Source organism: Palaemon carinicauda, chromosome 39, assembly GCF_036898095.1.
Source record: "Palaemon carinicauda isolate YSFRI2023 chromosome 39, ASM3689809v2, whole genome shotgun sequence".
Taxonomy (NCBI): Eukaryota; Metazoa; Arthropoda; class Malacostraca; order Decapoda; family Palaemonidae; genus Palaemon; species Palaemon carinicauda.
Genome location: NC_090763.1, coordinates 12,600,521 through 12,612,806, shown reverse-complemented (window position 1 = coordinate 12,612,806; position 12,286 = coordinate 12,600,521). Strand labels below are relative to the sequence as shown.

The following is a 12,286-nucleotide window of genomic DNA, read 5'->3' as shown; positions in this document are numbered from 1 at the left end:
TCCTCGTAATGGTTTTGACCTTCTTAGATAGTACTTAAGAGCTCTAACTGGGCAAAGTACTCTCTCCAGTTCGTTCCCCACCATGTTGGACAGGCTTGGGATCTCGAACGACTTAGGCCAAGGACGGGAAGGAAGCTCGTTTTTAGCCAAAAAACCGAGCTGCAAGGAACATGTAGCCGTTTCAGATGTGAAACCTATGTTCCTGCTGAAGGCGTGGATCTCACTTACTCTTTTACCTGTTGCTAAGCACACGAGGAAAAGAGTTTTTAATGTGAGGTCCTTAAAAGAGGCTGATTGGAGCGGTTCAAATCCTGATGACATTAGGAACCTTAGGACCACGTCTAGATTCCAGCCTGGAGTGGACAACCGACGTTCCTTTGAGGTCTCAAAAGACCTAAGGAGGTCCTGTAGATCTTTGTTGGAGGAAAGATCCAAGCCTCTGTGGCGGAAAACCGCTGCCAACATACTTCTGTAACCCTTGATCGTAGGAGCTGATAGGGATCTTACGTTCCTTAGATGTAACAGGAAGTCAGCAATCTGGGTTACAGTGGTACTGGTTGAGGAAACTGCATTGGCCTTGCACCAGCTTCGGAAGACTTCCCATTAAGACTGATAGACTCTGAGAGTGGATGTCGTCCTTGCTCTGGCAATCGCTCTGGCTGCCTCCTTCGAAAAGCCTCTAGCTCTTGAGAGTCTTTTGATAGTCTGAAGGCAGTCAGACGAAGAGCGTGGAGGTTTGGGTGTACCTTCTTTACGTGAGGTTGACGCAGAAGGTCCACTCTAGGAGGAAGAGTCCTGGGAACGTCGACCAGCCATTGCAGTACCTCGGTGAACCATTCTCTCGCGGGCCAGAGGGGAGCAACCAACGTCAGCCGTGTCCCTATGTGAGAGGCGAACTTCTGAAGTACCCTGTTGACAATCTTGAACGGCGGGAATGCATACAGGTTGAGATGGGACCAATCCAGCAGAAAGGCATCCACGCGAACTGCTGCTGGGTCTGGAATCGGAGAACAATACAAGAGGAGCCTCTTGGTCATCGAGGTAGCGAATAAATCTATGGTTGGCTGACCCCACAGGGCCCAAAGTCTGCTGCAAACATTCTTGTGAAGGGTCCACTCTGTGGGGAAGACCTGACCCTTCCGGCTGAGGCGATCTGCCATGACATTCATATCGCCCTGAATGAGCCTCGTTACCAGCGTGAGCTTTCGATCTTTTGACCAAATGAGGAGGTCCCTTGCGATCTCGAACAACTTCCTCGAATGAGTCCCTCCCTGCTTGGAGATGTAAGCCAAGGCTGTGGTGTAGTCGGAGTTCACCTCCACCACCTTGTTAAGCTGGAGGGACTTGAAGTTTATCAAGGCCAGATGAACTGCCAACAACTCCTTGCAATAGATGTGAAGTGTCCTTTGCTCCTGATTCCATGTTCCCGAGCATTCCTGTCCGTCCAGTGTCGCACCCCAGCCCGTGTCCGATGCGTCCGAGAAGAGACGGTGGTCGGGGGTCTGAACAGCCAATGGTAGACCTTCCTTGAGAAGAATGCTGTTCTTCCACCACGTTAGAGTAGACCTCATCTCTTCGGAAACAGGAACTGAGCCCGTCTCTAGCGTCATGTCCTTTATCCGGTGAGCAGCTAGATGATACCTAAGGGGGCGGAGGTGGAGTCTCCCTAACTCGATGAACAGGGCCAGCGATGAAAGTGTCCCTGTTAGACTCATCCACTGCCTGACTAAGCATCGGTTCCTTCTCAGCATGCTCTGGATGCATTCTAGGGCTTGGAAGATCCTTGGGGCCGACGGACAAGTTCGAAAAGCTCGACTCTGAAGATCCATACCCAAGGAGACAATGGTCTGGGATGGAACGAGCTGAGACTCCTCAAAATTGACCAGGAGGCCCAGTTCCTTGGTCAGATCCATAGTCCATTTGAAAATCTCCAGACAGCGACGACTTGTGGGAGCTCTTAAAAGCCAGTCGTCTGACGGAGCCGGACACAAGATCATGATACTGCTGCACAGTCTGTAAACTGTCAATCATGGGCAAGCGAGGAAGTACAGTGACAACCCGAATCTGTCTAGACTGTCTGGGTCGTACAGACAACTCCTTAACGGGTTGCTGAGGTTGCCGCACTGCGTCACAACAAGTCCCTTCTGTTGGTTGTTGAACGTCTTCCCCGTGACACATTGACTCCGTAAACAAAAAATCCTCTAACAAGGACTAAGCTTGGACTGCATGTCACGCAACACAGCTCAAGGTCTATGGGAGCAGGTGTGGTAACAGACGGGATTAGCGGCTGAAGTGGAACCATTACCTTCCCTGTAAGCATGTTATGCTTAAATAAAAGTCCATAAGAGGTTATGCAGCTAAAGGCTCCCTCCAAATGACAGAGTCCTCAAGGGAATATCAGAAGGAGGGAGAAAAGAACTTTCTCATCTACAGGGACCTTATCCTAGAAAAGCTAAGTTCTCTGAGTGAGGGTTCACTGGTGCAAAAGCAGCAGACTAGAAGGCAACGTTATGAAACTGCTTGACAGTCTAGTGAGTTGGCAACAACCCAAGATGTGTTGAGAAGCATGCGGTAAGGTATGCAGAGCATGATGTATGCAGAGTATGCTGTATGCAGAGCATGCTGTATGTAGAGCATGTTGTATGCAGAGCATGCTGAATGCAGAGCATGCTGTATGCAGAGCATGTTGTATGCAGAGCATGCTGAATGCAGAGCATGCTGAATGCTGAGCATGTAGTAAGCAGAGCCTGCTGTAAGCAGAGCCTGCTGTAAGGAAAGCAGAGCGTGTGCATGGCGTTTAACATTTCTCAGAAATTCCATGACCAGTGCTAGAGTGCTTTATGCATGCTTGCATGGGGTTTAAACCATGGTATGCTGAACAGCAGAGTCAGAACGAGCTGGAACAACAATAGTTGTGGTTTCCTCTTCAAGACTCCGATGAGGGAACACCTGAGGCTCAGTCTGCAAAGGCTGAATAAAAGACAAGCAGAAGGAAGGCGCATGGGTGGAGGAGGCTGACTCCTAGCATGAGTGGTTGAACCCAAGGGTTGCGCTTGCTGAGCGGTTGGCGGAAGCGGAGTAGCAAGTTCCAGTTCCTGTGGTGTGAGCGGAGCGCGATGAGGAAGAGGCTGCGCAGAACAAGGTAAATGTCTCGCAAGCTGAGGCTCCTGAGGCGCAAGGCTAAGGTGTTGTGGTGCTTGCCTTGTGGAGGGTTGAGCTCGCTGCAGCAAGAGCTGAGGAGACTGACTCATGGACGGGAGAGGTTGTTGTACCTCAACCGAGTGTTGCATCACTGGTGGAGCAGCAAGTGGAGGCGGAGGAAGAGAGGTATAATCCTCCTGATCCCAATGTAAAGGTTGCCTTAAGGAAGGCGGAGGCTGAACACCACAGGGAACAGCAAACTCAGCACGTGGCTCAACATCGTACGCCTGGCAGGTGGAACTGCTGGCAGGTGGTACTGCGATCAGGCGGAGCGAGTGTAGGTGGAGGGAGTGTAGGCGGAGGCGGAGGAGCAACACTCTCAGCCCGACACTCACGCATCAAGTCCGAAAGCTGTGCTTGCATGGACTGTAGTAGAGTCCACAACATCGTACGCCTGGCAGATGGTACTGTGAACAGGCGGAGCGAGTGTAGGTGGAGGGAGTGTAGGCGGAGGCGGAGGCGCAACACTCTCAGCCCGACACTCACGCATCAAGACCGAAAGTTGTGACTGTATGGACTGCAGTAGAGTTAACTTGGGGTCGGCAGACACTAAGTTCTGCTGAGGTAAAGCCTTAACAGCAGAGATCTGTTGTGGCAGAACCTTACTCCTCTTAGGCGGAGTGTAATCAACTGATGACTGAGGAGAGTCAGAGCTAACCCAATGACTGCATTCGGGTTGTGAACTTTAACTTCGTACGTCTGGCATAGGTCTGGACTTAACGTTTAAGAGGTCTTGAGACCTGAGACCAGCGTTACTCTGCCTTTATTTTCTCCCCTAATCTCTTCTGCAGACGAGCAAAATAAGGGCTCAATCGTCTGCGGGTGGGAGTGACGGTCTCGGTAAGACACGCCCACAACCACCGAGAATACTTCTGTGCGCCGATCAAGGCCTGCTGAACCCTTATGCCCTTCGACATTGCTTCTCCCCTGGGCTTGGGAGCTTGCAAGAGGTCCCGGACTGGGAGGACGACTGGCGCGCACAAAAGTACCCTCACGCACTAATCACTTATCACTTTGATTTCTGTTTGCACTTATTTCACTGAACTCGAAACTTTAAGTGGTTTGTACCTGAAATACGCAATTCTATCCTTTCTCAAAGTTAGTAATTGCGAAAACAGAATTACAATGTAACAGAAAAATCTAATGAAAGATAATTCAGTGGTTGGAAAGAGACTAAACACTAGATCACTCTAGAAACGTTTAGTTTCTTCCCCTAAAGAGACTAGGGAGAAGAGCAAAAACGATAACGACGTTACTCGTACGCCTGGCAGGCTTGAATGAAACGTTTATCCTCTTTCTCCCTCCGTCTCTATCTCTCTCTCTCTCTCTCTCTCTTGACTTAGAACCTGAGAGAAGAGCCCAATCATATATATCGTTAAAACATATTATTGTTAAAGGAAAAAAACTGAAAAGTTCCTTTATTAGGATCAAAACCATTAAGTTAAGAAAGAATGAACAAAACGCTAGACACGGTTACTCTTACTGCAACGTGAAACCGTGAACATTCTTTCTCTATCGTAACGATAGAGTGCAAGTTGAACGTTCTGAACGTCAACAACTGCAGAGACAAAACAAAACGTTAGTTCAACTTTGAAAACAGTACGAGACTGTCAAAGAAAATCTTTCAAACTCTGTGGCGGAAATAGCATAATATGTTAACAGGTAAAACCGAAATGATGGGCTCAAAGTTTATTAACTTCGGTAAAAGACCGCCTACTATTAGGAAGGTCGAATATAAACAAATATAAAAATTAATTTTAATGAGTTTATAATAAAAGGAAGTTAATCGAAGAGGCCTATAAGAGGCGGAGAGATATAAAATAAATCTATAACTTTTGTTAAGCAAAATTAAGAAAGAGAGTCTATACTCTCTTAGACACCAACACTTCCGTCTAAGGGAAGGGTCGGCCATTGAAAGGTGAACGAGAGTTCATACTCTCTCGTCACCATAATTAATCAAATTAATTCCAAAAGCTAACTAAGCTAATATAGAAGTTTCCAGTAAAGCGACAGCCGAAATCAAAGAGAAATACTTCACCAAAGTCGTGAAAATACTCCAAGAACATAAGCGTATCCCAGAACGTCTTGCCGGAAGCACGACAGAGGAATAATTGAGGAGGTGTCAACAAGAAGTACTTGAGTACCTGGCCACAGGTGGCGCTGGTAAATACACCCCCTTCTAGTATTGTGGTAGCTGGCGTATCCCTCCATAGAATTCTGTCGGGCAACGGAGTTGACAGCTACATGATTATCGGGTAAGTTTAATATTGAAAAATCATCACTATCAAGCCACTCCCAAGATGATGATTATCTTCCCTTTTCTCTTATCAGGGTGTAAGTACCTTAGCAAAGATGATAAGTTAGTATTTCCAAACTTTTTCTGTTCATCAGGAGTCATACTGTACAGTTGCATATTGGCTCAGGACTCATTCCACGAATTTACGACACTAACGTATGGGAAAACAAATTCTAAGATTAGTGCAAATAATTGTTCCAGCTTTATCATCATCTTATATTTTTAAAATTCTCCTGGGATTTATGCAGTGTTGTTGGTAGGGTAATAAAGATGCCAATCATCTCTATAAGGCAAGTTCTGTTTTAGCAATGTAATCTATAAGGGGTCTTGTTAAGACCTATAATAATTTCAGGTATAGATGATATGCTGGGGAATCACAGTGTCTTTTTATGTCACAGTAGTTGGGTTTTCCACGGTTGTATAGTGTACTTCATTTATGGCTAACATTTGAAACACATGCAGATCTATACTCTTCAGTTCAGTCTGACAATTTTACAACCCAATTCTTATGATAGGTTTGTAATTGCATGATTTTCAACATATACAATAAATTAATTTTTAATTCCAACATAAAGCTTGAAGACTTATATTTTCTCCTCCAAGACTCATGATTGGTTGTCATATTTGCAAGGATACACGACCATTAACATCTTGATTATGAATGAGCTTTTCGTTGACAGACAAAAGGGCACTTTAAGTGTTGATATATAAAAATAACTACGGTATTTAAATAAAAATTCAGTTAAAATTAAGCAGTTACTGAAATTACATTACTAATATAATAATGAAAACCAAAATTATTCAAGGTACATAAATAGATAATATATCCAGTAAAAATAGAATGAACAATGTATTATCAATTTACCTTTCCGACTGCAACTACACACGTAGCCATATCAAGGACGAAGCTGTCATCCCCCTTAGCTGGAGCAGACAGAGCAATTGGATTTGTACCAAGCGCTGCCTAAAAATACATATAAAGATTAAAAAAAGATTAACAATCTTCTACATTTCAGTAAAAAAGCAACATGCACATACATAATTTATTATAAGACACCCCTGGTTCCAAAGCCTTTCCTGAATTGCGAGACTGTCATACTACGAGGGGTAACTTTGTATGTGCTGGCTATATATAGTACACTTTATCATACCTCTGACTCACTAATTATTCACTTCTTATTTTATTCAAGAATTGTGAATTGCTAGAAACCAAAACAATACACACACACACACACACACACACACACACTCTCACTCTCACTCTCACTCTCACTCTCACTCTCTCTCTCTCTCTCTCATTACACTTGATAATTGTATTATATTTTTTTGCATTTCATTTAATATCTATATTAGTGGTTTTTATACATACAAACATAAGAATAAAACTGATTACAATTTACATCTTTACTGACATTTTATACCTTTTTGGTGTAGTCACCCTTTACCATCTGGTATACTTCACTATTGTAAAACAAATTCTCTATTAAATAAGATATCTGTATTGGTGTTGCTTTTATACATACAAACATAAGTATAAAACTTATTACAATTTACATCCTTACTGACATTTTATACCTTTCTGGTATATTCACCCTCTACCATCCAGTATACTTCACTTTTAAAAAACTAATTCCCTATCAAGTGAGGCCAAAACTACCCTCCAATTATTAAAATAGGAACTCATCAATATTGATTCACCGTAACCAACAAAAAACAAGTCTTAAACCCTTATTTTTCATTGCTAATTTACCTTTCATATATATGGCATAATAATTTTCATCAAATGTTAATAAAAATCATTACCCATGAAAGCATAGTAAAAGGAAAAAATTCTATTAATTAATTTTTCTTGAGCCTTTTTCCAGCTATGACAAAGTTGTGGAATGATCTTCCTAATCAGGTAGTTAAATCGGTAGAACTTCAAAAGTTCAATCATGCAGCAAGTATAATTTTTTATTATATATATATATATATATATATATATATATATATATATATATATATATATATATATATATATATATTATAAAAAAGATATATGTTTTGATATTGTTACTGGTCTTAAAATATTTCATTGTTTTAATGTCATCACTGTTCTTAAAATAAATTATGGTTTTAATGTTGTTACTGTTCTTAAAATATTTTATTGTTAAAATGTTACTGTTATTAAAATATTTTATTCTAATTTGTTGTTACTTTTCATTTAATGTAGTTTATATATTTCCTTTCCTAACTGGGCTATTTTTCCCTGTTGGGGCCCTTGGGCTTATAGCACCCTGCTTTTCCAACTAGTTATAGCTTAGCTGGTAATAATAATAATCCTGCATTTCAGTGTGTTGACTTATTATCTGTTCTAAATTATCATATTCAATGTTGATATTTTTTTCTTAAAATCTTGTGATTCAATTATAAATAATGAAAAAGAATTCACACGGAGATATAAAATGCATGAACTTCAGTAGCTTCCTACTCCTATTCAGACTTTGCAGCTTTGAAAAGTTGAAGAAGAAAATGAATACTTGATGATAATAAAAAAAAAAAGAGAAGTGAACATTACAATAGTACACATTAAATACATATTACATTTATATGACAAAAAAAAAATCATCATATACAGAGTCTATAGCAGTAATAATGACAGTTATATCCCCAAATAAAAAAAAGTCAAAATACATTTTAAGAAAAGTCACTAGTTAAGAGCAAGGCAATATGGCCTTTCAAAGGAAAAACTTTCTTCCCCTTCATCTCCATCCTTACAAAGCATATTTAGGCTAAAAATGATATTTTAATTATAAAATAAATTTTTGAATATACTTACCCGGTGAATATATAATAGCTGCAACTCTGTTGCTCGACAGACAAAAAACAGTAAAAACTCGCCAGCGATCGCTATACAGGTTGCGGGTGTGCCCACCAGCGCCAACTGTCGGCCAGATACCACTCTCTCGATGTAAACAAAGACTCAATTTCTTCTCATCCCACTGCGTCTCTATTGGGGAGGAAGGGAGGGTCGTTTAATTTATATATTCACCGGGTAAGTATATTCAAAAATTTATTTTATAATTAAAATATCATTTTTAAATATTTAACTTAGCCGGTGAATATATAATAGCTGATTCACACCTAGGGTGGTGGGTAGAGACCAGTTAAATATGTTTACATCGTATAAGCTAAGAGTTTTTTATTTCATTTTGACAGTTATCAATATAACAAAACCAAAATAAATAGGTACCTGGTAAGGAAGTCGACTTAGACGATTACTCTGCCTTGTAAGTACGTCTTCCTTACGGAGCCCCGCGATCCTCTTAGGATGCTGACAGACCCCCAGGAGCTGAAGTATCAAGGGCTGCAACCCATACAACAGGACCTCATCAAACCCCTAATCTGGGCGCTCTCAAGAAATGACTTTGACCACCCGCCAAATCAACCAGGATGCGAAAGGCTTCTTAGCCTTCTGGACAACCCATAAAAACATTAAAACATTTCAAGAGACAGATTAAAAGGATATGGAATTAGGGAATTGTAGTGGTTGAGCCCTCACCCACTACTGCACTCGCTGCTACGAATGGTCCCAGTGTGTAGCAGTTCTCGTAAAGAGACTGGACACCTTTTAAGTAACATGACGCGAACACTGACTTGCTTCTCCAATAGGTTGCGTCCATGATACTTTGCAGAGATCTATTTTGCTTAAAGGCCACGGAAGTTGTTACAGCTCTAACCTCGTGCGTCTTAACCTTAAGCAAAGATCGGTCTTCCTCACTCAAGTGTGAATGAGCTTCTCGTATTAACAATCTGATAAAACATGACAAAGCATTCTTTGACATAGGCAAGGATGGTTTCTTAACCAAACACCATAATGCTTCAGATTGGCCTCGTAAAGGTTTAGTACGAGCTAAGTAGAACTTAAGAGCTCTAACAGGGCATAAGACTCTTTTAGTTCATTGCCTACGATCTCCGATAAGCTGGGAATATCGAAAGATTCAGGCCAAGGACGAGAAGGTAGCTCATTTTTGGCTAGAAAACCAAGTTGCAGAGAACAAGTGGCCTTTTCTGACGAAAATCTGATGTTCTTGCTGAAGGCATGAATCTCACTGACTCTTTTAGCTGAGGCTAAGCATACCAGGAAAAGAGTCTTAAGAGTGAGATCTTTCAGGGAGGCTGACTGTAAAGGCTCAAACCTGTCTGACATGAGGAATCTTAGGACCACGTCTAAATTCCACCCAGGAGTAGCCAAACGATGCTCCTTAGTGGTCTCGAAAGACTTAAGGAGGTCTTGCAGATCTTTATTGTTGGAAAGATCTAAGCCTCTATGCCGGAAGACCGATGCCAACATGCTTCTGTAGCCCTTGATAGTGGGAGCTGAAAGGGATCGTCCTTTTCTCAGGTATAAGAGAAAATCAGCTATTTGGGCTACAGAGGTACTGGTCGAGGATACAGAAAACTGACTTGCACCAGTCTCGGAAGACTTCCCACTTCGATTGGTAGACTCTAATGGTAGAAGCTCTCCTTGCTCTAGCAATCGCACTGGCTGCCTCCTTCGAAAAGCCTCTAGCTCTCGAGAGTCTTTCGATAGTCTGAAGGCAGTCAGACGAAGAGCGTGGAGGCTTTGGTGTACCTTCTTTACGTGTGGCTGACGTAGAAGGTCTACTCTTAGAGGAAGACTTCTGGGAACGTCTAATAACCATCGAAGTACCTCGGTGAACCATTCTCTCGCGGGCCAGAGGGGAGCAACTAACGTCAACCTTGTCCCTTCGTGAGAGGCGAACTTCTGCAGTACCTTGTTGACAATCTTGAATGGTGGGAATGCGTAAAGATCCAGATGTGACCAATCTAGGAGGAAGGCATCTATATGTATTGCTGCTGGGTCCGGGACTGGAGAGCAATAGATTGGAAGCCTCTTGGTCAGCGAGGTTGCAAAGAGATCTATGGTGGGTTGACCCCAAGTCGACCAAAGTCTCTTGCACACATCCTTGTGGAGGGTCCATTCGATTGGAATTACTTGACCTTTCCGACTGAGACAATCTGCTAGGACGTTCAAGTCGCCCTGGATGAACCTCGTTACTAGGGAGATGCCTCGATCTTTTGACAAGATGAGCAGGTCCCTTGCGACCTCGTACAAAGTCAGTGAGTGGGTACCTCCCTGTTTGTAAATGTACGCCAAGACCGTGGTGTTGTCCGAGTTTACCTCCACCACCTTGCCTCGAAGGAGATTCTCGAAGCTTATCAAGGCCAGATGAACCGCCAAAAGCTCCTTGCTGTTGATATGCATGCTCCTCTGACTCGAGTTCCACAGACCTGAGCATTCCCGACCGCCCAGCGTCGCGCCCCAGCCCAAGTCCGATGCGTCCGAGAAGAGAACGTGGTTGGGTATCTGAACTGCCAGGGGAAGACCCTCTCGTAGGCTGATATTGTCCTTCCACCAAGTCAGACAAGACTTTATCTTTTCGGAAATCGGGATCGAGACCGCCTCTAGCATCTTGTCCTTTTTCCAGTGAAAAGCCAGATGGAATTGAAGAGGACGGAGGTGTAGCTTTCCTAGCGAGACAAATTGCTCCATGGATGATAGCGTCCCTACCAGACTCATCCACAGCCTGACTGAGCAGCGTTCTTTCTTCAGCATCTTCTGGATGGAGAGCAGGGCTTGATCTATTCTGGGGGCCGACGGAAAAGCCCGAAAAACTTGACTGTGAATCTCCATCCCTAAATACAGAATAGTTTGGGATGGGACCAGCTGTGACTTTTCCAAATTGACTAGGAGTCCCAATTCCTTGGCCAGATCTAGAGTCCAATTGAGATCCTTCAGACAGCGATGACTGGAAGAGGCTCTGAGAAGCCAGTCGTCCAAGTACAGGGAGGCTCTGATCTCCGATAGCTCGAAACTGGTACCCCACCTTCCTGTGAACAAACCTCAGAAACGGTTGGGAATCCGGGTGTATAGGAATGTGGAAGTATGCCTCCTGAAGGTCGAGAGAGACCATCCAGTCGCCTTCCATAAATGCTGTCAAGACAGCCTGGTAGACTTCATCGTGAAGTTTGTCTTGACAATGAACACATTGAGCGCACTTGTCTCTTACGTACTCCTGCAGTGAACATGGCTGCCAAATCATGGAGCCATCCCTGAGGGACTTGTCCCTGCAGAGAACGTGGCTGTCAGATCATTGGAGCTATCCCTGAAAGCCTTGTTTATGCATGACATAATTGTACAGCAAAACTTCAAAGGCTCGAAAACAGCTGTGAAGTTGACCTGTAAAATCTTGGAGCGTCTCCTGGCCAGGCGCCAAGGAGAGTCTACGAGATTTGAGAAGTCTATCTGGGCAGAGGCAGGAACTCCCAAGCCGAGAACTTCTCTCGTGTCATATCAGACTCTCGCTCTATAAGCCAGTTTAAAAGAAGGGAAAGCAAAGGCTGTATCCCCCAAACTCCTCCTGGTGATAAACCAGTCGCCTAGCAAACGTAAAGCTCTCTAGGAGAGCGAGAGAGCACTAGCTTATAAACAACGGCTTCGAAGTAGCTAGGCCTAGTGTAAGCTCTGACGTTTAGGCGAACGAGGAGCAGCAGTTACAAAAAGATCCGGACAAAGATCCTTAAAAATCAGCATGATTTAATTAAAGTCCATAGAGGGCTAAGCAGCTTTAGGCTCCTCTCCGTCTGACAGAGTCCTCAAGGGAATATCAGTAGGAGGGGGAACAGCAACTTCCTCATCTAAAGGAACCTTGTCCGATAATAGCTGAGTCTCAAGCAAGGGAGAGACCTACCGTGGTGGCAATGCTTTACAAGCAGAGTCCACAC

At 43.4% G+C, this 12,286-nt stretch overlaps 1 protein-coding gene across 1 annotated transcript in view; it reads right to left on the bottom strand.

Annotated features, from left to right (window-relative positions):
* LOC137631009 (uncharacterized oxidoreductase YjmC-like) overlaps window positions 1-12,286 on the bottom strand; it is a 61,158-nt gene that overhangs the window by 34,371 nt on the left and 14,501 nt on the right. The window contains exon 6 of the mRNA XM_068362551.1: window positions 6,363-6,461. Coding sequence (XP_068218652.1) covers window positions 6,363-6,461 — 99 coding nt within the window. The remainder of the gene's footprint in view (window positions 1-6,362; window positions 6,462-12,286) is intronic.